This window comes from Solenopsis invicta, chromosome 14 (assembly GCF_016802725.1).
Source record: "Solenopsis invicta isolate M01_SB chromosome 14, UNIL_Sinv_3.0, whole genome shotgun sequence".
NCBI classification, from domain to species: domain Eukaryota; kingdom Metazoa; phylum Arthropoda; class Insecta; order Hymenoptera; family Formicidae; genus Solenopsis; species Solenopsis invicta.
Genome location: NC_052677.1, coordinates 11,844,384 through 11,869,380, shown reverse-complemented (window position 1 = coordinate 11,869,380; position 24,997 = coordinate 11,844,384). Strand labels below are relative to the sequence as shown.

The following is a 24,997-nucleotide window of genomic DNA, read 5'->3' as shown; positions in this document are numbered from 1 at the left end:
TAACAAGATATTTTTCTAAAAAGTAAAATTTGAGAAAAAATTGCTTATATATATAATATGCGTATGTACAAATGTAATAATTGGATATAAAGTTATAAAAATAATTTTAAATAAGTTATAAATAAATAAAAAATATTGCAGAATCTCTAATCGCAATTTTACTTTTGTAAAAAGTCATTAAAAAAGTCACTTTTGATTAATTTTTTAAATTATTCGTATTATTTTTTTTCAATATGATAACATTGTATAAAGAAAGAAAACCTTTATATTTTATACAAAATTATGTACATTTATAAATATTTTTAAAACGTTTTTAACCAGCGGTTAGAACTTAAAGAAAGATGAAATGTAAGTTAAATTGAGATAAAAGGTTTGTTCGTGTCGCATGCTCCAACATAATTCTCACCATCGTATCGACGAAAGACACGACGGATGTGGCACGAACGCCCGACACTTCATACTTCACTTTCGACACTCCACGGCATTCTCGAAACATTTATGCGTCGTCTACAATACAGTCGTTACGATGTTACGCATTACGACGTTGCGACGGGCCAATCAAAGAAGAGAATATATGATTTTTTCTTCTTTAATTGGTTCATCGCAGAGTCGTAACATTTTAATGACTGTATTGTAGACGACGCATTACTCGCGTCATAAACTCGGGACAACAAAGATGCGAGTTGAAACGTACTGCGCCACGACCTTCCGCCGTCCTGCCTCACCGACCGACTCAGACCGACTGCTGTCACTGCCTAGTGCGTAGCGCACTGCGTAGCGGCGTGACGTGTGACTCACGTGACTGGCGCGAGGCCACGCCGCCACGCCTGCTCGCCGCTGCCGCCGCTACGCAGTAGAAACAGTCGATCGGTTAGGCAGAACGGCGCAAGGTCGCGACGTGTCGCGGCGCATTTCAACTCGTATCCTCGTCGTCCCGTTTGAGTTTTTGATGCGAGCGAGTGTTGGCGAGTGTTTCGAAAGTACTGAAAGTGAAGTAAAGTTTTGGGCGTTCGTGTTAATATCCGTCGTGTCGGGTACGATGCATAGTGCAAAGTCATGTCGCGTTCAATCGTGTTTCGTATCTTCTCCGTTGCCTCATATCCCGAGTTTTAGGGCCACTTGCACCAACGTTGATTAATTTAATCGGCTGATTTTTCTATCAGAATTGATCAATCGCATTTGTCGTTAAGTAAAATTGACCAATCACGGTTGACACTTAATCGGCAATTAAGTTAATCGGCGTTGGTGCAAGTGGCCCTTTTAGACGCGTGCAAGTACCGGGAGTGTTTCGAGAGTACCAAAAACGAAGGGTAGCGCGTTCACGCCAACTGTGAATCAAGACGAATCGTCGTGAAGAGGATCTTGGAGCCTTATCCGTATCGCTCAGGGCTACGTTCCGAAATCTAATCTTGGTTACCGTGGTCCGTTCCGAAATTCTATTGGTTAATCAATGGTAACTATTCTAAAACGCGCAGTTAAATTGACCATAAACGTAACTTTCTTATCTCACAACATTCTGAAGTTAGAGCATGTTAAAATTACGTTGGTGGAAAATCAATTTAAATCTACATTAGTGGAAATGAACGTAAAAGGTTTTTTCCAAATTCAATTAACCTAATCGTGTTTATAAATTGCCAACTGCAAAATCTAAAATTGATTAACTCTATCATAATTTTTTAATTATTGTTAATTTATTTTTTAATTAAAAAATTGTAATTTTTTTAAATTTAATATTTAATTAAAATAGTACTTTATTAATAATAAATTATCAAGTGATTACAAGCATTATATATTGTCCATAAATAAATAATTTATGCAGCAAGCGAGTCGACCAATCACAGTCGAGATTTCTCGAATTTAAGGCTGGCTGCGTCGAATCCCTCGACTGTGATTGGCCGATTCGCGTGCCACCGAAGTGTTCACATGCGCAACGGCTTTAACGGGAAAATGCATCGCGTGTGCCAGTGTGCGTAAACTTTACTCATCTCATCGTCTTATCTTACTACGTCGATAAGGCAGACCGGTCACAGCGATCGTCGAGCGAGCAGCGAGCAGCGAACCGAGTGGACGCGCCAGTGGGACTGCCAGTGGTCCCACCAGGTCCCACATCACTTTCGGTCATTGGTTTCCTCGTCTTTCTGTCTCCTTCTCGACGAGGCGGTCGATCGGTTGGCTCGTGATCATCGATCGTTGCTCCGGTTGCTCCATCGAATCCTCAATTCACTCTTGCGTGGTGTCAGTTTTCGTGTTTGTGTTTCGTGTCCGAGTCATCGCGCCGTGTCGTATTACGATACGTCGTGTCGTGTTGGTGTCGTGTCGTCGCACGGACCAATTTCGCCCGCTGGGCGCAATTCATCCGTACGGTAATCTTCGCGCTCCCGGTGTCTCTGTCCTCGAAGAAGAGGTGGCTCGAAATCGTCGAGAGTTCACATCGTCGTCGTGGCCCACCGTGCACGGAATCGGAGCAGCGCCGTGAACATTAACGGAGCAATCGAGCTCGGAGTCGCCGACTTCGTCATGCCGTCGGCCACGGCCACGGCCACGACGACGACGACGACGACGACGGCAGCGGCAACAACTGCAGTGACAACGACGACGGTGCTTTCTGAATCGGGAGGAGACGCGTTCTCCCGCTGCTGATATGGGGCCACTGACCGAGTGCCTGGTCCTGGTCCGCGGGCCCTCCCTGCTTCGAAAATAAATAAAAGTCTCACGCGAGTCTCTATATAAGGAGATCGTGAACGACGAAGACGACGACGGCGACGTCCTCTTCTAAGGTAGACGACCGGGCTCAGGATGGCCTCGACCTCCAGCAGCACGTCGCCCGACGTTCAGGTGCTGATGGGCAAAGGCAAACGCGGAGCCGCGGCCTACATTAGCTTGACCACTGGTTTAGACACCGGTGGCTGTCCGCCGTATCTCAATGAGCTGTTGGATGTTCTGCTGAATCCCAGCAAACCCATCGACGACTGGGAGACGATCGACTGGTGCAAATGGCTCATGGCTGGTGGCCGGACACCAGACGAGTTTGCCAGTACAGGTGGATATCCTGCGACAGTAGAGTGCTTGCGATCAAATTAATAGAGCTATGTGGAAGGTTTCCATATTAAATAGATAGATAATGCATACGAATTATGAAGGCAGTTAATACAGAGAATGTATTTTGTTAAAGGATTATATGTAAAAAATTTGCAGCGTTTTATAGAAAATTTCTATTATAAATCTTATAACGCTTTGCTATAAATCTTATTATATTTACTATCTTCGCTTGTCAAACAACTGAGTAATGACTTATGATTGAACAAAATTGTTTTTAAAAAATTAACGTTTGCAAAGTACAAGTGTATAATCGGTAACAAGTGTATACTTAGTAAAACATTATAGATACATATTAAAAAATTAAAATGCATAGATACATATTTAAAAATTATATTATGCAAAATTCCCAGGCTAACATTAGATTATTGTGCTAATGAAACTGTCAATTTGGAAACAAAGTCTTACATTTTGATCTATAAGTTGGACATTGTCAGTGATCATAATAACAAGTCTGTGAAATGAAAAGAATTTAAATTATGAACATAATAAATGATCAAATAGAAATTCAAAAAATGTAATTTTTTAAATTACTCTTTTATAATGATTTGTACTTGATGTTTGCATGCGAAGATATTATTTATGTCCAGTGTTACAAAATAAAACATTGTAGATACATATTTTAATTTTGAAATTCTTAAATCATGCTGTCACATCAGGGATTGCCTAATCTAGTGATCCTGTGTACCATGATAGAGAAAATTCTTTTTGATAATTAGCTGCATCAAAGTTTTAAGTGTGTTTCATATAGGTGACATTTTGTGTCAAAATTGTTTTTGTAATATACTTTTGCTAATATTACGCATGTTTTTTATTGAGAAAATTAAGATATATTTTGTGTTAATTAGAATTTAATTAATATTTTATTATTAATTAATAATAAAATATATAAATAGCATCAGAACATTTAAAATGATGAACTCATTTCTGCAAACAGCAATTTAACATTTGAATGTTGTGTAACAATAAACATTATTATTATTATCCAAAAGTTATGACGAAATTTATTTCATGTGTAACATCAGTCAAAATGAACATCAGATGAAAAATGGCATGAACCATGAAACATTAGTGACGTTCATTACATAAATCAACTTGTTATTTTTTAAATAAGTTGCTGACTCTGTAATGTTGATGATTGTTTATACTATTTTAAATTTAATTTATTCAGTATTAAAATCATATAAAATGTATAATCGTATTATCAGAAATCTGAAACTTTGTGGTTTCAGATTTCTGATTGTAATACGATTATATATTCACTGAATAAGCAAAGTCAGAATGAAAAGTATCAACGTATAACGACAAATAATATATAACAATCAAATAAAATGATATAAAGGTTGTGAAATATAATAATTAAATAATAATTAAAGATTAGTTGTTCTGTAATTTGCGACTCCTTTAAAATATAATAAAACTAATAAAAACAAGATTTTGCTAATAGATAATTAATTTTGTATATTTATTTTTAAAAAGACTTTTAAATTTTAGAAATTTTTTTTATCCGTTGGAAAAATTTCTCGACTCTTGTATTACCTTGCTCTTACTCTTTTTAGATTTCTTGCATTTAATAGAACGATCTGTGACTAATATTATATAGTTGTTTGAATATTAGCGCGTTTTATATAAAATTTTATAAAATGCACAGCAGACGTAACAATTTGTAAACGAAATTAATTTTACGCTTAATAATGTATCTTGTCACAAAATTATGCGAGTACCAAAAATTATTGAGTACCAAGAATTATTGAGTTGTTTATTCTTTATTACAATAGACGTTTATTTTGCTTGGTATGCCTTATTTACAGTGTTGCAATTTTATAAACTATACACGGAGATATAAATATACAGAATTTGCGTATTTGGCAGCGCTAATTTTTCCGATAAACATATAGTCATGAGAAGACAAGTATAGAATTGCAGCTATAGTCGATGACGTTAGCTTAAGTCATGTTACAAAAATTACATTGAGTTTCTGTTCCAAATGTTATATAAAGACAATGTCATGTACTGAGAATTTTACAAATATAATTTTTACAAATATATGATACAAATAATATAAAAAATATACACTAAATAACATAATTACAATATGATTTAGTATGCATTATTACCTATATCTCGTGTGTGTAGAGCATTAGCAAGAATTTGATTATACTTATACTTGATTACCTCAGAATGCTCTGAAAAATAAATAATTTTGTTTTTATGTTAGTTTTCACAAATTATTAATTTTATGAATATAAAATTTTTAATAAAATAATAAAAACGTTTATAAACACGATTACAGAAACGTATATTACAAGCATGTTCGAAAGTAATAATAATTGAATTATGAAGTAAATTCTTGAACTTTGTTTTATTTATTAATCAAATGTTTACTTTTTTTTTCAGTGCGCACTTATGATAATGCTACCACCTGTGGTCTTGTATGGACTCCAAACTTCGTAGCATATCGCTGTCGCACTTGCGGCATATCTCCCTGTATGTCCTTGTGTACCGAGTGTTTCAAAAAGGGAAATCATCATCGTCATGACTTTAACATGTTTCTCAGCCAAGCAGGTGGTGCATGTGACTGTGGCGATACATCTGTGATGAAGGAGACTGGGTAAAACAACATGAAAATACATTCTGTAATGAAAATCTGTAGGGTAATGAAATTATCTTGAGTTCGAAGACAATCGCGAAGTTTCATTTTCCTTAAATATTATTAATTCTCTTTTTTCTTATTTTTTCTCTCCTTTTCTTTCTTCTTTACTGGATATATCTCAGAAATATTATGATTTCCTTACAAGATGATTCTCTCATGTATTCCTGCAAATTTTTACATGCGATTTGTCAAACATGTTCTTGAATTGTTCTTTTTTTACGTTCTTTACTTTCTTTTTTTTTTACGAGTTACTGACTGGTTTCCCATTTTACAGATTTTGTGATAGGCATGGTCCAAATGCTTCTGTAAATAAATCAGTCGCACCATCTGATCTGATGTGCGTAGCAGAGGCAATGATGCCCAGAATTATTCTTCGACTTATACAACATTTACGTGAAAATTGGTACGTTGAACTTGTATTCTAGCAAAAGCTACTTCTTAAGTAATGAATAACAGAGAAAGTAGGTTTTTCTGCTATTAATTTAAACATCTAAACTATTAAAATGTAAAGAAACTATATTTTGTCTGATCTTTCATCATATGATGTAAACTGATATACATGTTTGAGTATGTATATTTTCAAATTGCATAACTCGTACTACTTAATGTAGCTTGTAAAAAAGAAAACGAAATGTTTTCAAATTTATTACAAGTTTTAATTATGAAATGTAGATTGCGCTTATAAATTTGTACTACTTTTAAATTATTGTTAAAGATCTTTAATGGAATATTGGAATAAAAATATAACAATATAATATTAATATAATAATGCTAATAATTAATGTTTTGCTTTTTTTTTTAGTAAAATGGGAGTGCCAGATTATAGAGGTGCTATACACGAGGCGGACGCATATCTGACCATGTTGCTCGACTTGAACAACATGGGCGCATTAATGAGGCATGTTATGACGTCAGCCCTCACAAATCCGCAAAAGTACCGAGGGCTCATGGATCCCTCCGTTTTAACGGGACAATCGGAATATGACAACTATTGTCAAGATAGCAATAAAATATATCAACATGCTGTGAAATCACTACCAAATCCCGAACCTCCAGACGAATATAAAGGTGAGTGGTATAATTAATATTGCAATGATAATTTCAGAGAAATTTAATAATAATAATTTTTTCGATGAAATGATTTGCATGCATAAATATATTTAACGATACTAATGACACGATTTGCTTTTTCAGAATGTGTGTCACTTCAAGAGCACTTAGAACACACAACATTTTTGGAAGAACTGATGTTCTGGACCGTGGCTTACGAGTTTCCGCAAAAATTGGTTTGCCTGCTTTTGAATATGTTGCCGGATCCTGATTACAAGGAAGCTTTGACTCGCGCCTTTGTGTTACACTATAGCAGAATCTCGATGATGCTTGAGCGTTCCACGGACCCAGACACATTGAGTAACAGGGTTGTGCATGTCAGCGTGCAGGTATTTATCTTATATTTATCTTATTAATCAGCCAGTAAATAACATAACAAGCATGGCAAATTTTTATTTATAATCTTTTTTCATAATGTACTAATCTCCAACTTTTATACTTTTTAGCTATTTAGTAACGAAAAGCTAGCATTAAGGATGGTTGATCAATTGAAGTTATTACATGTTATGGTTATTAGTTTGAAATACATGATGAGCAAAATACAAATTCAAAACACTTTGCATGGTACGTATGAGTCTTTTTCAAACTAAAATAAAAACAGAATCAAAATGTGAATTCGTACGAAGATTAAACAGTTAAGATTGAAAGGAAGCTTTATTTTTGTTTATATTTTAGATCCGGATAATAACTTCCATTATGTCGTGGATTGCGGACGTCAAGTGATGAAGGAGCACTGTTACTGGCCACTGGTTTCCGATTTGAACAACGTGCTTTCACATAAGCCAGTTGCTGTTAGATTCATGAGCGATAAAACTCTCCTGAAAATGTGGTTTGATTTCCTGTCCATGTTTCAAGGCATGAATGTCAACCAGAGGGAGTTGAGCCAGCATGTCGAGTTTGAACCCAACACATATTATGCGGCGTTCAGCGCCGAGCTGGAGGCCAGCGCGTATCCGATGTGGGCCCTAGTGTCGCATCTTCGTGGACCCGAGAGTGCGGCATTAAGTCGGCGAGTGGTCGAGTTCTGCCTCACAGCTTTGCAGGAATGGCTTGATGCCGTGAATTATACGTATCCGAATGTGGTGAGTACAACTTTCTTCTCATGCTATATATCGTAGTATACCACCTTTGTCATTTATATGTCCTTCTTCACTTTCTTCCTTCAGAGTGACAGTCTACAAGTATCATTTCATCTACCGCTTCATCGATACCTCGCGGTGTTCATGTGCCAGGCGATTAGGCAGCAGGGAGCAACTCTGCTCGAATTATTGCCACCCACGGATGAGTTGCATCTTATCATGATGCACCCGCTGCGAGTGCAGGTGAGTTGGCATTATTATTTCCCAATTAATCTTTTGCGGATACATAAAATGATAATTTGTCTATAAAAGTAGCTTTTCAAATTTTGTTAAAATTTATGTGTGACTTTTAATTTATCTCTAAATATTAATACTTACAAGCCTTATGTATTAATAAACCGATTATTTGTATTTGATCAGACTTTAAATAATTAGATTGATGAAAATATGATTAAAATACTTTGGTCTGCAAAGAATTAAGAGTTTTTGAGATAAACGAAGGATTGCTTGTCAACTGTTATGCATGTCTATGATACATTATTTGTAGAGTGCTTATGCAGTTATAAATTTTATTATTGTGATAATTTGAGTCATACACATTTATATAGTCACAATGTTAAAGAAAATGAAATTGATTACATGCAATATTACATACAAAAATATTACAAATTCGGTTATGAAGATTCTAAATGATGAAGATTCTATTATGAAATAATATAAGCTACATCTGAAAGATAATTTATAATATCATCTACATACGAAGTTATAACATGAAAAAAGCATATAAGACTTTTTCTAATCTTAAATATTTACTAATCTAAACCTTAAATCCAAACATTACGAGTTGTGTTTTTTGAAACAAGAAGTTGTTTTCGTGCAATTGATTGGAAGTTAAATTCCATTATCTATTCTTCTTGTTCCGCGGTTTATTTAAAATTTTTTAATTAAAATTATTGTTGAACATGACTATTGAGAAAATTATTATTGAGCACTCAGATCTACTTTCTACCGTATAGCCATTCTTGTAATTTAAAATTGTTAATTTTCCCTCAAGTTGAGTTATTTGAACATTTGATATGCGATAATTTGATACACATCTTCTCCTTTATCTTGATGTATATATTGAGATCTTTTGCAAATCACAGATTCTTTAATAATTGTAATGATAAAATATCATTAAATATTATTAAAATTTTGAACGAAATATAAGATAAACTATGTGATGATAGAAAGGGCCTCTACGTGCCTTTAATCTCGTTTAAAGTTTAGAAAATTGGCGGTGCCGGTGGTAGATCGGCTTGCAGGTGCGGCGCAAAGTTGTAGGAAATTAATTTCAGGGTGATCCGCCCGAATCGTTTCTACCTTTGTGAAAGATACCGGCGCTCGCGAGTGGCATTGGCGGATTCGTAATGATGAATATCGAAGAAGGGAATAGTGTGTTGTGCGGCGTCCTTCCGTCGATCAGTCGATGCGAAGTTCAAGTACTGATTCTTTCCGGAGTCTGGTAGGTTTGGTATATAATTGTAAATCGGCATATCAGGTTTGATGTATTTCAGCTCCGTTCTATAAATAGGAATATATGATTAGTAGACGATGTCTATTCATCAGAAAAATTAATTTCCCATGCTAAAAAGAGAGAACATCTCACCTGTGGATTACGTCATTGCCATGCCAGAGATTCCTTCTTTTGATTTGAACTAACAGTCCGGATGAAAAGTTGAATGGAATTACCATTATTTCCAAGCTGAGGCGGCTTTTAATCACTTGGAATCGAATGCCTAAAACAGATTTTAGATATTGTCGAATTTTTTAAAGAAGTTTTAAAGAGTTTTTTTTTATTTATTTTGTATGAGAAATGCGCATTGTGGTAGTTATAAAATTTTGCGTGTTGATCAAGATCGATTTTGAATTACCTGTCAATAAATGATTCTGCGATGATATTATATCGTCAAGATTCAAGGCGCGTTTCTTCCACTTTATTGTATGATAGTCGACGTTTTTAACTCTCTGATCTTTAATTGAAAAATAATCGATCGGTTGCCATTCAATGGTGGATGTATCAATCGCTCCATATGGAAGTAACTGACCCACTTGGATTTGTACATAAATTATTTGGTTTATCTTCCTCAGTTTTAACCCAGTTATGACTCTGCAAATGCATTCGTGTCGTTTTTAGTCATCTTTTATATTTCTTTTATTCTATTACGTTCTATTAAATTTTATTTGTTCTGTTGATCTTTATTACTCAAGTTATTCTTACTTATTGTTTGAAATGTCAGATACCATGGATCGGAGGCTGATGTATCGATCTAAATTCAAAAGTTGATCATCGCAATAGCAAAAGCAATAACTGCAATGCTGAAAGAAAATCCATCGATACCAGCTCTCGAATTTAATTGTTTTTCTAAGATACGCGTTTATATTTCCATAATGAAGACCATATTTTCATAAATGATATATTCGTATGTCTACTGTTTCTGACTTAAATTTGAAAAAAAATTTGGATCAATGGATTACCACGTTATATTAATTTTTAATTGTAAAATAAGTTTTTTGAACTTGTAATATTATATCCACAGTATTCTTTCTATTTTTGCACAAACACTACCTGTACTGCAAAATTAATTCTAATTTTGTAATAATTTTGATGTTTTAATTTTACTTTCAGTTGTTTACATTCAATTCTACATTCAATTTTATAATTATTTTTCTGGATTACATAATTTAAATTTTACTAAATCTTCTGCAGTGCATAATTTATAATTGAAATTAGAATCTTTTGGTATTGCATTTTATGTCATTGTGTTTTCACGAACATATCGTACAGAAACGTGTTCCATGTAGGATTGAATGACACTTACCGAGGGACAAATCCACATATCGGAATCTATATATTCGCAATTCAATACCTTCCCATTACATCGAGATTGTGATGCGCAAAAGTGATTCTCGTAGCAACCGTGCACTTCAGTGTTTCTGTAATAATCGCAGTTGTGCCAGCACGAGCGTCCACTGTTTAAATCGATTTCTTTCACGATATATCCTTGAAATAATTGCTTCAACTCGATGTAGGTTTCATCTAAGCAGAAGAAATCGCGTGTATAAATTATGCACACCCAACTATAATATAAATTACATTATCTTTGCGATGAGTATTTATTTAACTTAATTATCTTTGTTCAGAAGGTACCTTCCTGGTGCTCAAGCGGATCGCATTTCCAAAGACTCCTCGGGACGAGTGCCATTGCAATTTTTACGGCTTTCAACGTCTCGGACACCCTTATTGCGTATTGGTGTTTCAGCACCTATACATCCTTGTTAAATTTACTGTCTGTATTGACTGTAAAAGGATTTATTAGGATTAGATGTATGCGAATCGTAATCGCATTCAATTCATTTTTTTTTCTCGATTTTCGACGATCTGGACTGGCGCAACAAACTTTTTTTTTTCATTATCACTCTATATTTTTAATCCCTGCTTTACAATTTTGGATTGCTCCCAATTTGTATTTTACATTGCAACATACTTCTTATAACAAAGTAGTATAATATATCACAATAATACAACACAAACGTAAAATGTAAAACATTTCTTTCCATTCCTAAAGATCTGAATGATTTAAACAAAAACTTTTCGACGTAAATTAAACGTAACATAAGCATAATCATTAATTTGGCGAAACTTCTCGTCTTTAATTGGGAGCGAATTTTACAAATTGCTACATTTAGAGTTTTGATTTGCGATATCTAAGTATATGCAAATGTTTTTGATTTAAGCTCGCGAGAAAAAAATTGGCCTCAATTGCCCTGTGCAGATTGTGTGACGTCGAAATTACTGCATGTAGGAGATATATTTAAACTTGAAACGTGTGATCGTAGATATTACGTACATTTGTTCTGCAGACTCAGTAGCATATTGAATCATAGTGTAACCCTTGATCTCCGCCAGTGCCACAGCATTGTACAATTTGTACAGCAAATGCTGCGGCGATTGCGTGTCATAGCGCATTCGCTTCGCCGCTTCCTGCACGTAGAAAAAATACTTAACAAATGTTTCGAACTTATTTATGTAAATTGGGATTTGTGATCAGGAATAAACAACATCGCTCAGTGATATTTGATCATCGGCAAGTGCCAAGGAATCTTTTTGAATGCATATATACGAGTCCTTTTGAAAATGATCTCAAGCCTCGACTAAAAATATTAGTTATTAACTATCTACTTTCTGTAAACAGGTATTTATCACGATTCAATCAAAACACAGGTCGTATCTCGAAGAAAAAAAGATATCTTTTCTGAAAAATTTTATCTGTGGAGACGTTAATCTTTCAGAGTCGCGGTACTAGTTGAATACCTGAAAAGCTGCAACTGAACATCTGAAAAGCTGAAATGAACAACTTTTCCTTGACGATCATATGTGCGATACGACTGAGTGGTCCCGGTATTCCAGCATCCGATTGGGTATACTCTTGGCGAAATCGATTATCGCGTTCAGCTTGTCAGTTTTGTACTGCATGTACCGGAACATGTTATACATGCTGTTGACAATCCATATCTCGTTTTGAGTCTGAGTCCAAAGCCATAGGTTGTCCAAGGAAGTCAAATGGACCTCCTCGTCCTGGGGGAATTGTTCATCCATTTGGTCGCCGAATTCTTTGTACTTGTTAATTAGATAAACGCCCTTCTCTTGCTCATCGATCTATCCACTTCTGTTGGTCGGTAAGATCCTTCCTCAGATCTTTTTCCAATTGTAACAAAGCCTTCCTGAGCATGTCGATCGATGCAGCGTCATTCTTGGCGTCATTCTCGGCGAAGGCTGCCACGGCCAACGCTGCCAGTGTCAGCAAATACGTGAAGTATCTCATTCTCGGAGTCGAACCTTCGCCAATGAGTCACTTGCTTTGCTTACAATTCAGTGTAGCAGATTCAGTTTCAGTTTCCTTCTTCGTTTATTTCATCAACATGTCATGCTCTTGAAGACACGGTGACGAAAATGGAGAATCGGAACGGTGCGATTGTATTACAAGATATGTCTGCGTGTAAAGACAAGCGTATTATATTTATCTGTTCGATAAATTACTACCTAGTTTATCTAAAGGTGAAACTAGCCCCTAATAACTCCAACGCATTTAATGTATAATCTAGAGGAACTATTGGATAAACTGTTTCTTTTTCCTACGTATGGTCAAATCATCAGTTCCGTTACTCGCGACAGGATGGAATATATTTCGCGAATTTAAAGCTCTTATTTTTCTTTGTGTTTTTCTTCTCTCTTTGTTCTTCTTCTATACGTTTCAGGAAATCACAAAGTTATATTATAATATGAATCATAATTGCGACTAAAAAGCGTCGTACTTTAATCTGTACTCTATATAGAAATCTAATTAGTTAATCAGTTTTAGGAAATAAAGCTGGCGATTTAACTTGAGTTAGTAATTAGAGATTAAAATTAACTCGTGAATTTAAAGAAAATAAACTTGCATAAAATTTTATTCATCGAAAATATAGTATTCAAATAAAATTATTAAACAGACCAGGAAGTAGTAATAAAGTGCCAGACAAGAATTCTAAAAGATAAGATTCATGAAGAATTTTTAGATACCTTTATCTAATGTTTACCTAATCATTAAAACGGCAAAACAGCTTTAAGAGATAAGATTGATAAATATCAAAAAACGTAGGGATCGTAGGAACTTTAGAGTAATTTAAATATTTCTTTTTCTCAGATACTTTTTAAAGTTATAATCTCTTTAAATTATAATCTCTTGATAATATTCAAACGATCGCTTTTTAAACACGCTTTTCACAAAATTTCGAGTGTTGTACAAGATGGGACATCTCTAGTAATTAATATCCGATTAATTATTGCGAAATTTGTAAAATGGTAAAGGACTTTTCTGCTCAGTTTGACCTACTCTATCAGTTCACAAGAGGTGATCTGGTTATTATTAGAGACACCCTGTATAATTTTTTTAAATATGATCTTTTAAACTATACAAAACCCAAAGATGAGATCTTTGCGAATAATCACTATTGTAACAATATTACCTATAAAGTTTCTAGCTCAATCGGGGGGGAGGGAGGGGAGTCCTATTTCTTATAACAATTAAAAATTTCTATTCTCTTAACATTTAGTGTTTTCAATCACTACAAGTATGAACTCCATTGAAAGATAGACGTAACTTTCTTTGGTAAAATGGTTGACAAAATCCCGCACCTATATATTTCACAGTTCTTATCCTTGGAATGCGCGTAACAAATCCGGTTTCGAGGATTATTCAGCGAATTATTCACAGGATGTAACAACACTACCCTGTGACTAATTTCATTCGGTTTCACTTTATACGCCAGTGTCTCTTTCTTCCCGCTGGGACTTTTTTTTAACAATATCACAGATGAAAATCATATGTAACTTAAATTACATTGGACTTTCTTTACAAATTCTTTACCTGATTTTCACTAAAAGACTCTGTACTTGACTTTCGCTAACCCCCGAATTAAGGTACTATTACACTTGTCGTCTATAGTATATTGATTGGTTGTAAAATAGAGAAGTTTTCGAAAAATTTCTAGAAATCTTGGGCCTCTACTTCATGTGTTGGCTGTCTCGATTGACAACAAGATGAGGAATTTCTGCAGATTCGAATACTTTTGTATTCTGTAGCCATTCAATAAGATTGAAAATTTTCTTGCATGACATTTAAAAAAAGTTACAAATTAGAGTGCTCCAAAACAACCTGCTATTAAATTCAGCAATACCCAGGTAGGAACCCAGTTCTACGCCATTGTTTAGGAACTGTGGCCAAATTATGATCATTTTTCTTTCTTTATTTTCTGTAATCTTCCGTACAAATTTCAACATCCATTTTTCAAGTGCTTGGCTGCAGGATATAATCTCTGGAAGATTTCTAGAGACTCGAGACTTCTCTATTTTGCAATCAATCAATACGCTTCCAAAATTTGTCGTACAAGAAATGTAATATCGGTAGTAATAGAGGAATATTGGACACTACGAATAGGAATTAGAGTTTTGGAGAATCAGTTAACTGATTCGTGTCATTTGATATGGTATAGTCGGGTATCGAATAATAACGGAAGATATAGTTTATATTATTTTATATAAAGTACGACGTGTAAAAGAAATACATTTTTTTTTAATCGTAATCTTAAACCTAAAATATTGTCTTGTTTTATCTATATTAATCTTTTAGAATCTCTTAAATCTTACAGATATACTTTTTAACGGTAACTAAATCGTACTGCAAAGAAATCGACAGCAAATTGCTATCACAAATATTTATCTACGTATTTCTAAATTTAATGAGATTCGTTAAATATATCATAAATCTTAAAAAAAGATTTTACTAATATTACTGAGAGATAAAGAAAATATATTTGATTCAATCGATTAAATAAAAAAAAATTAAAATTAAAATTTCTATCTTGAAATTTAATTTGTATGTTTCACGTATATGACACCCGAATCCTTAATTCGTATATATTTATAAAATCTTATGAGAGATCTATTTAAAACAAAAAATTAAAATGTATATTTATGTGTAACTATTTTAATTATTTCAATTTATATTAATTAACCTACAAAGATTTAAAAGTTGCTTTAATTTTGTTTACAATTTGCATTTTAAATATTTCTAGAATGATTGTTCAGTATCATTAAGTAAAATCTTTTAACGAATTTAAGATTGACGATATAAGTTACTGATTAATTATTTGGATAACGATACATTAGCAAACGATGAATTTCGTAATAATGAGTATAATAAATTTAATAAAAAAAATTTATACGTAATTACAAAGAGTATAGGACTTAAATACGATTACTGTCAATTGCATAAGAAATGTCGTTTTTACATTTCACATAAACGATTTTGTATTTCAATCAAATAATTTCCAAGACACCAAAATATACGTAATTGAAAAAGATTACGTTTTTCACGTTTTTTAGAAATAAAAGTCGCTTTCGTAATCGTACTTCATGATTGAATGCAAGTAAGTGGAATTTAAAAATGGAGAGGATTAAAGATAAAAAACATACTTTCATGTTTCATTTTCTAAATATTTCAATGTCTATTATTTTTGTCTCGTGCTTTATTAAGAAATTTCGTTTTTCTCCTAAAGCACAAACTTCTGAAAGTCAACATTTCCTATGCAATATCTCGATACATATCTTCGCTTTTACCTCAATACGTTATTGAGGTCGTCAGCAAATCACAGGTTCTTTAATAGTTATTTCGATAAAATATTTGACTATATAAAGGACTCTACGAGGCTTTTATCTCATTTGGACTATCGAGAACCGGCGGTGCCGGTGGCAGGTCGACTTGCAGGTGCGGTGCAAAGTCGTAGGTAATCACTTTCAGGGCGACAAATCCGCCCGAACCCTTTCGACCCTTGTGATAGATACCGGCGCCCGCGAGTGGCACCGGCGGATTCGGTACGACCGGTTGAACGTCGAGGAAGGGAATCGTGCTTTGTGCAGCGTCTTTTCGTCGATCACTCGGTGCAAAGTTCAAATATTGATTCTCCCCAGTGTCCGGTACGTTCGGCACACGATTGCGAATCGGTATGTCGGGTTCGGCGTATTCCAGCTCGGTTCTGAAAACAGAAATATAAAGTTCAGTAAGTAGTGTTATCAGAAAAATCAAGTCTCTCTTTCTCTCTCTCTCTCTCTGCTATACTGGAAAGAGAGTAAATCTCACCTGTCGGTCACGTCATTGCTATGCCAGAAACTCTTTTCCTCAGGGTGTATTAACAATCCGGATGTAAAGTTGAATGGAGTTATCATTATTTCCAAGTTGAGGCGACTACCAACCATTCGGAACCGAATGCCTAAAACAGATTTAACATAGTTTAGTCACGTTTATAATATTGTTTTAGAAAACGCTTTATATTTTACCGAAGAAATGCGCGTAGCTGATGATAAAATTTTACGTGTTAATCAGGATCGATTTTGAATTACCTGTCAGTAAATGATCCTGCGACGATGTTAGTTCATCAAGATCCAAGGCGCGCTTTTCCCATATCATTGTATGATAGTCGACACCGCTTCTAACGTTAGAATCCATAATTGAAAAGGCATCGATCGGTTGCCAGTCAATAGTGGATGAATTAATTTCCCCACGTGGAAGTAGCTGACCCTCTTGGATTTGTATATAAATTACTCGATTTACTTTCTTCAATCTTATCCCTGTTATAACTCTACAAATTGAATTGGTGTTATTCAACCATCTTTTACATTCACGAATTATTTCCTGTTACGTTCCATTAAATTTTATTTCAATCTGTTGATCTCTATTACTACAAGCTATTGGCTATTCTTACTTATTGTTCGAGATGTCGGACTTTACCGATCGTAGACTGAAATAACGATCGGAGCTGGAGTTTTGATCGTCGCAATAGCAAAAACAGTAGCTGCAATGCCAGAAGAGCCACCGCCACCAGCTATCGACTTTAATTGTTGGTTTAGGACATACATTTACAGTTCCATAATGATAACCATTTTCATACTCGATATATTCGTATCGCCTAGTTCTGTTTCTTTCCTAAATATTAAACAATTTGAATCAGTGATTGGAAAATTATTATACTGCATTATTTTTTTCTTAATTACAGACAGGTTTTTTTTAAACACTTAGTCTTTTTTCACGTTACTCTTTCTATTTTCGAATAAACTATTTTGAAATTCTAATTTTGTAGTAATTTCAATTTTCTAATTTTACTTTGAAATTTTTTATTCTACATTTAATTTATAATTATTTTTTCCAAGTTAAATATACAATTTAGATTTTAATGACTTTTCTATAGTTCTACAATTAATAACTAAGTTTTTTTCCAAATCGTTCTTTTTGTCATTTCAGTTTTCATAAATTCTTCCTACACAACGTGTCCGAAAAATTATTAAGACTTACCGAGGGACAAATCCACATGTCGGAATCAATGTACTCGCAATTCAATACCTTTCCCTTACATTGACGTTGCTTCGCGCAAAACTGATTTTGGTAGCAACCGTACATCTTAGTGTAGCTATAATAAGCGCAATTTTCCTTGCATGTGCTCTCACTGTTTAAATCCACTTCGTTTACAATAAATCCTTGGAACAATTGCTTCAACTCTGTATAGGTTTCATCTGAGCAGAAGTCGGATATATAAATTATCCACGTTTAGTTATAATAGAAATTACAATGTCTTTACGATGAATATCCGTATAACTCTCTTAATTATCCTTATTCAAAAGGCTTTACCTTCCTTATGCACACCAGGATCGCATCTCCACATATTTCTCGGGGCGAATGCCATTGCGGTTTTTACAGCTCTCAACGTATCGGACGTTCTTATTGCATATTGATTTTTCAGTGTCTGTATTTCCTCGCTGAAGTTGTGGCCTATCAAACGATTTATCTGTATTAGATATATATTCGAACAGCAATCTTATTCAATTGAAACTAATTGTCTTTCTTGATTCACGACGATCCGGAGCTTATTGAAAACCAATTTTTTTTCTACGAAAGCGATATTATTATTTTTATTTAATTTTTAAATCTTGATTTTGGATATCTTCTAGTTTGTATTATATACATTGTAACATATATACGTATGACATAACATAACATACGATGATAACGTAATAAAACATAATATAATATTTATTTTTTATTTTGTTTTAAAATGGTGTGGTTGAACATTTGAATATTTAAATAAGTACCTTTCAAATATAAATTCAAGCATAAATATTAATTTGTAAGACGCAATCTTTAACATTGTGAGCAAATTGCAATATTTACAAATTCTTTCATTTAAAATTCAATTGTCCTTCATTCACAAGCTTGCGAAAGAAAAAGATTGGTCTTAATTGTTCCGTGCAGATCGTATGACGTCAAAAATACTGTATGTGGGACGTATATTTAAACTTAATCGTGATCGTGTCGGTACCACGTACCTTCGTTGTACAGACGTAATAGCATATATGAGAATTGAATCATAGTGTAACCCTTGATCTCCGTCAGCGCCACGGTATTATACAAATTGTACAGCAGTTGCTGCGGCGATTGCATCTCATTGCATATTTGGTTCGACGCTTCCTGCACACACGAGAATACTTTGCGAATGTTTCGAAAATATTTATGTATGGATTGGAATGTTTGTGCGATCACATTGAACGCATCACTCTGTGCATATTTAACTCTTAAACACAGCATGAGGTCTGGCAGACCCTCCTGAAAAAAGTTTTTGCTTCCATTTTATTCTAATTGAGTGATAAACTCGGTTAACCACAACGATTGGATATAGGGGAGACTTCAAACTTTTTTTCCACGTAATCCGAATCTTCTTTCTCATTTCGTCTTCACACAGCAAGCGATTAGTAATTTCAGGAGAATTTCCAATGCTGTATTTAAGGATTAATGAAAGCGACAAGGGAATCTTCTTAAGACGTTCAATGCGTTCAATGTGAGTCCTATTAAAAAATGACTTTAAAAGTCTCGAATAAAATTATTAGCTATCAGTATCTACTTGCTGTAAACAAGTATTTTTCACGGGCTAATACGAGATGGTCGTATCTCGAAAAGTATTTTTTTTTTTCTAAGAAATGTTTTCTGTGGAGACACAATCTTTGCAGGGAGTCGCAGCCTGGTCTGTTAGATACCTGATAAGCCTCGATGAACAATCTTTCATTGATGATCATAGACGCGATACGATCGAGCGCTCTCGGGATCGCGGCGTTCGGATCCCTCAGGATCATCTCGGCCAAATTTGTCAGCTGTTTCATGTTGATCGGAGCGTTCAGCTCGACGATCTCGCGCAGTATCTGCCGGAATATCCCGTACAGGCCATTGATGCCTTTGATTTCCTCCTTGGCCCGAGCCCAAATCCACAGGGAATCTAAGCCGCTCAGGTAGTTCTTCCAATCCTGGGGGAATTGCTCGTCCATCTGATTGACAAATCTCTTGTACGCCTTGACCAGATGCAGGTATTTCTCTCGCTCTTCGACGTTCATCCACTTCTGTTGGTTGGACAGATCCTTCCTAAGATCCTTTTCCAACTGTAGCAAGGTCTGTCTGGCCAAGTCGATCGACGACGCGTCATTCTTGATGGCGGCGAAGGCTGCTAGAGCCAACACTCCTAGTGTCAGCAAGCATGCGAAGTATTTCATTCTCGTGGTCGAACCTCCTCCGATGAGTCACTCGCTTTTATTTGCAGCCCGCTCAACAGGATAGCAATTTCCTTCTTTGTTTGCTTTTGACTTGGTCTTTATCTAAAGGCAACGTAAGACGAAAATCGAGAATTGTAACGTACGTCGTTAGATAATGTAAATTTTTTTTTCCTTACTGCTAACATTAATGCATGGATTTATTACTTCGTTATTAATAAAGATAAATATTGCCCGATACTTATTTTTATCATTTATCGTAGTATCGTGCGTATGTTAGTACACAATTGCAATTCTGTCTCCTCGGTGACGGTGAGCGCGAGATAAAATTGGACAACCTTTTCACGTTAGTGAGCTCGTCATAAACTGAACGAGAAGATGTACACAGTCATGATCGTAGAAGGGGTCATGACACGAGAGAGGGGAGGAGGCGGCGGCGGTTCTTATTGATGCGTTAATTTATGATCTAGAGCGGCGAGGAGCTACTGGGTGATACTGTTTTTCTCCGACGAACGGTATAGTTATTTAACCACTCCTGTTATTAACGCGACGTCGTGGAATAATTCGCGAACGTAAGCAAAGCTCTCTTTTTCCCTCTTGTGGTTTTCGTCTCTCTTTCTTCGGCCGTCCTTCGCGCAGTTTCCACTCACTTCTAAGTCTCAAGAAACCGCGAGGCTTGTAATATCGGATGATAAACGCGAATAAAAAAATTAATCTACATTCCGTATTAATTTAGTCAGAGAATTTATCTAATCGGTTCTAGGAATTGAAATTGTTGCGAATTAATGCGCGAATTAACGTCGAGAACTGGAGATTAAAATCAGCCGCAAAGTTGAGGAAAACAAAGTTATATCATATTTCGTTCATTGAAACAAAAGCACAACGTTTAAACGGAGTTACAAGTGAACCAAGGAATGGTAAAAATTCTGAAAGATGCTGTCTTAAAAAAATAAAAAAAAATAAAAATTGAAGTGCTTTTAACATTTGTCTAATTATTAAAATAACAAAACAGCTTTAAAAGCTATGGCTATCAAAAGTCCAGAGGCATCATCAAAAACCCTGTGATATTTTAAATATCTTTCACACGTTTTTCTCAGGTGCACCTTTTCGAAGTTGAAAAATTACCAAAGCTTTTAGAGTTCAAACGATCCTTTGGTAACATACGCGTTTAAACATTCGCCTTTAGAACGCGCCTTTCGCACAATTTCCATTCGCGTTTAGCTCTTAGCATTTAGCGACTTCGATCGCGACGGTTGCGAAAGTCCATCGAAGGAGAAACGAAAAAAAATTTCGCTCGGTAAAATCCGCCGACGAAGCACCTTTCCGCCGTGTGGCACAGTTGCACGCAGCTCGCGGAATGCGGGTAACAAGCCCCGCTATTGCTGTTTCGGGACCAACGGAGTAAGAGCAGCTCTACCGTGTGGCCGACCGCGCTCGACTGGGTTTCACATTATGCGCCAGTGTCTCCTTCTTGCCCACCTCTGGCCTCCGCGCGAGCCCCCACGTTATTCAGACTTTGCAGTGTTGTGTATCTCCCATGTTCCGCGCCCTCCTCTCGTCGTTCCACCCGGTACATTCGCACTCTGAGAGATATAGCAGATGCAAGGCTCGCTCGCATGGAAATTACTCTCGCGCTGTGGCTGCATGGAGGATTTAAAAATACTAAAATATTTAAGTGTCAGACATGAAAAGAGGTATATTTTATGCATCGCGCGGAGAGCGAATGTTAATTGCATAGAATAAGTGTCATTTGATTATCGCTTGTCGTAACTTCTTCATTCGTATCTTGGCAAAAAATTTGTATTGACATTGCATCGACTCGTGTTGACATTCTGCTAAAATCCACGGACGAAGACGACTCCGCTTTCTTGTTCGCTCAGCTGAAGCTTAGTTCGCAAAAACTAAAACTGCTTCTAATGACTGGTTACCCAACATGCGTTTCAGCATACTCTAATTCTAGATTGGGGGAACCTGTATCAAGTCTACTATTTTCAAAAAGTGAAGATTACAAAGAGCCACGAAATACTCTATTAAAACTTCAAGATCATAGTTGAAAGTTCGTATCTGTAATCTTTCCTCTTCGCATATTCCTCTTGTCATATTCGCAAACGATTTGGAAGCGAATGCTAAGCTGCAATCCATACATTCCTGGCGCATCAATTAATGCGCGACGGCCGTAATCAATTGACTCGCGCCAATTTCACTGATTTGTGTCATTTACCAAGGCGTATATCCGGGGTATCGAGTAATGACAAATTTCCGTCGACACGATTTCCTTTTTCTTTTTTGTGCTATGATAATAACGTGGAGTAAAATCGTAGCCGATGCGGCGGTCACTTGATCCAAAGTGTGATACCGTTTCTCGGTACCTAGTGCCCATCGCTCGCAACTTAATGGCCACTAGTTGGGTTCTTGTTACGATGTTATCAGACTACGGCTCCCCCGTAACACGGGATCCCCGCGGCTCGTCGGTTTAACGTATCAAATGCGTTCTCACTTTCTGCGCTTTGTTGCCTGAAATCTAAATTCCGCTTACTGTCGACGATGACGGGGAGGACGGCAGTTGGCTCGTGACTAATTTCTATATTACAGCTGTATGACGTGACTTCTCTAAACCGGCGCAAGATCACGCAGACAATGTGCAGATGATAGTCCTTCCTGTCTATCGTGTGGTCCTGCTATTCTTTGGGCGCTCTCCACGAGCGCGTCATTCACACGCATGCCTCGCCATACATATTTGTCGTGTCACGCGTGTCACCCTCTATATCGCTGCATAAGTAATAATAAATTGGGCTGTGGAGATAAAAGCATGTTGTGCAATAGATAAAATGTGATGGATAAATGTGAATAATTGAATGGAATAAATCAAAATCTAAATCAAGTAATAAATAAAATTAAATAATGAATTAAGGAAACAATAAATTAGCGAATGCGTCGAGAAATTAAGACATTTTTATAACAAACTCGACAATAAACAATAATTGTAATAACAAAATAAGGCAGTAGTAGTAAATGCCACAGATATTACGAAAGTGAAAGACATTTTTCCTACCTGTTTAGAATGAATCATACGTATCTCTTTAATGGACGAGAAACATTTTTTTGTACGTTACAATATTCTTCTTATATGAGGGAATATTTAATTTCCTTTTATCTCAAGGTGTTCAGGTTTGGATGCAACGCGATAAACAATCGTTCTCACTCATGTGTATAAAACCTTGTGGAATTAATTTTCTTTTAGAAATTATTCCATTTAGTATATACTTTATTTCTGATTTTTTATTTTATCAGTTACGTACTAAAAAAATTTCAATTATCAGCATTAAGATATAATAAATTCATAAAGATGAAATATTGGAGGGCTACGAACGTTCAGTCGTCCTATGAGGAATGAAACAAAGTGGACGAATCACATTCTTTCTTAGAAAAGACGTTGCAACCAGGTAGACGTTTATTTAGGTCGTTAGTGCTAATATTAAACATAAAATTTGCAGCGTTACTTTGGAAAAATATTTCCGCAAAATCAAAGGAAGTCAATTCCTTAAAGAAGAAAATTTCGTTTTAAAGCCACGCATTGTTTAAAGTTCTAAACGTCAACATTAATATTCGTTCAAGTCAATGGGCGAATTGACGCCACGTTAAGAAGGAAGGTGGAAGAACTGCTTATATTTTCGTTCAAGCTGTCCGATGTATCAGGAAATTCATCTGTCTCTCTGATCACGTCCTCAGAAACCGTTTTTACACGCCTAAGCACTACCTACCTGCATTTGATTAGCCAGAAGCACGAGGATGCTCCTGTTATACACCTGTTGCTCAGACGGCACCATGAGCCTGTGTATCGACTTGAGAACGTCGGGTAGCTCTCCCAATCTTGGCGACACGCAGGTATTTGCGAATTGCAACATCGTGAATTTCTCGTACTTGTCCCAATTGGTCGCATACATCTCGAAGACCTTGTACAGCCCGTGTACCTGTCCGATGTAATGATCCAGTTGCTTCAGGTTCTGGTCGAGACTGTTTTGCATGGGAAGTCGCAGCAGCATCTCATTTAGAATCATGTCAGCTTTGTTTTCCATTTGTTCCTGATAATCGTCGATCTTTTTGGAGACCAGGTCCATCCGCTTGAGCAGTTCACGCTCCAACATCTTCATGAATACGAGATCGTCGCCGAGCTTTAGCTTGTCCTCAGGGAGGCGATCACTGATCACCTCCCAGGACTCCAATGCCTCCACTACGGCATGGCGACCCAGCCTGAGCAGCTCGACTGCGTCAAACGCGTTGATGCCGAAGATACAGTAGGCCTTTGCTAAGAGAACGAACAGAATTATCCCTTGATGATACCTCATGGTCAAACTTGGGAAAAAAACACGACGCTATGGCGAAGATCAAGATGTCGGGTGAATGGCGTATACGCACTCGCCAAGCTGGCGACGCCAACACCAGCCAACACGCCGGGACTAATGACTGCTGCTGCCGTTCACTCGACTCGGATGGGGCCACCGTTATGGTTCCAAGAACGGTTGAAGTGGTTGGGAAGGGGGTATTGTACCCGCGGCTACTGTGAGAGATATGAATGGAGTCTGTTCATTTTGCGTCATCTCAAGAAATATGAATACATGATATACGCGTGTATCTTTTGTTGCTGCATTTGCAATCAGGGAGCAAAGGTAGAAGGAATGAGAAGTAGGAAAAGTTCAGCTTCGGAGGAATGAATCTTTTTAATAAATTCGGTTACCTATATCGTTTCGTATCGTTTGTGTTACACGGACAATATTTTAATAATATTTTATAATAAGCTTGACAATTTTAGAGCTTTGTTTCTTTATTTCCAAATCAGTTATAACTCAAGAGTCTATTACAAAATTTTCTTGCACAGTATATATCAAACTGAGA

The 24,997-nt window shown here is 35.9% G+C and overlaps 2 protein-coding genes across 6 annotated transcripts in view; one reads left to right on the top strand and one right to left on the bottom strand.

The window, feature by feature from the left end:
* Positions 1 to 2,796: 2,796 nt before the first annotated feature.
* LOC105206949 (E3 ubiquitin-protein ligase Ubr3) overlaps positions 2,797 to 24,997 on the top strand; it is a 33,331-nt gene continuing 11,130 nt past the window's right edge. The window contains exons 1-8 of the mRNA XM_026137186.2: positions 2,797 to 3,040; positions 5,494 to 5,707; positions 6,024 to 6,152; positions 6,552 to 6,817; positions 6,944 to 7,188; positions 7,306 to 7,423; positions 7,535 to 7,941; positions 8,026 to 8,181. Coding sequence (XP_025992971.1) covers positions 2,797 to 3,040; positions 5,494 to 5,707; positions 6,024 to 6,152; positions 6,552 to 6,817; positions 6,944 to 7,188; positions 7,306 to 7,423; positions 7,535 to 7,941; positions 8,026 to 8,181 — 1,779 coding nt within the window. The remainder of the gene's footprint in view (positions 3,041 to 5,493; positions 5,708 to 6,023; positions 6,153 to 6,551; positions 6,818 to 6,943; positions 7,189 to 7,305; positions 7,424 to 7,534; positions 7,942 to 8,025; positions 8,182 to 24,997) is intronic.
* Positions 15,491 to 24,581, bottom strand: LOC105198718. 5 transcript variants are annotated; one of them, XM_039457550.1, is made up of 9 exons: positions 21,424 to 21,577; positions 19,601 to 20,209; positions 18,896 to 19,037; positions 18,201 to 18,341; positions 17,868 to 18,085; positions 17,281 to 17,501; positions 16,919 to 17,157; positions 16,659 to 16,788; positions 15,540 to 16,554 (listed from the first exon to the last, which is right to left on the bottom strand). In XM_039457550.1, the coding sequence occupies exons 2-9, from the start codon at positions 20,105 to 20,107 to the stop codon at positions 16,221 to 16,223; spliced, it is 1,932 nt and encodes a 643-aa protein (XP_039313484.1). In that variant the 5' UTR covers positions 20,108 to 20,209; positions 21,424 to 21,577; the 3' UTR covers positions 15,540 to 16,220. The 5 variants fall into 5 exon arrangements, with proteins under 5 accessions (XP_011163841.1, XP_039313484.1, XP_039313481.1 ...); XM_039457547.1 differs by having other exon boundaries at positions 21,208 to 21,558; XM_039457549.1 differs by having other exon boundaries at positions 21,230 to 21,558.

What these genes read in the sequence shown, in the direction of transcription:
- LOC105198718 (XM_011165539.3), bottom strand. Translation starts at nt 24,450, where the DNA reads ATGAGGTATCATCAAGGGATAATTCTGTTCGTTCTCTTAGCAAAGGCC. An exon ending in TTCTGGCTAATCAAATGCAG is followed by an intron (nt 19,038 to 23,865) that starts GTAGGTAGTGCT and finishes TCGTGTGTGCAG; the next exon opens with GAAGCGTCGAACCAAATATG. An exon ending in AGCAATGACGTGACCGACAG is followed by an intron (nt 16,555 to 16,658) that starts GTGAGATTTACT and finishes TTCTGTTTTCAG; the next exon opens with AACCGAGCTGGAATACGCCG.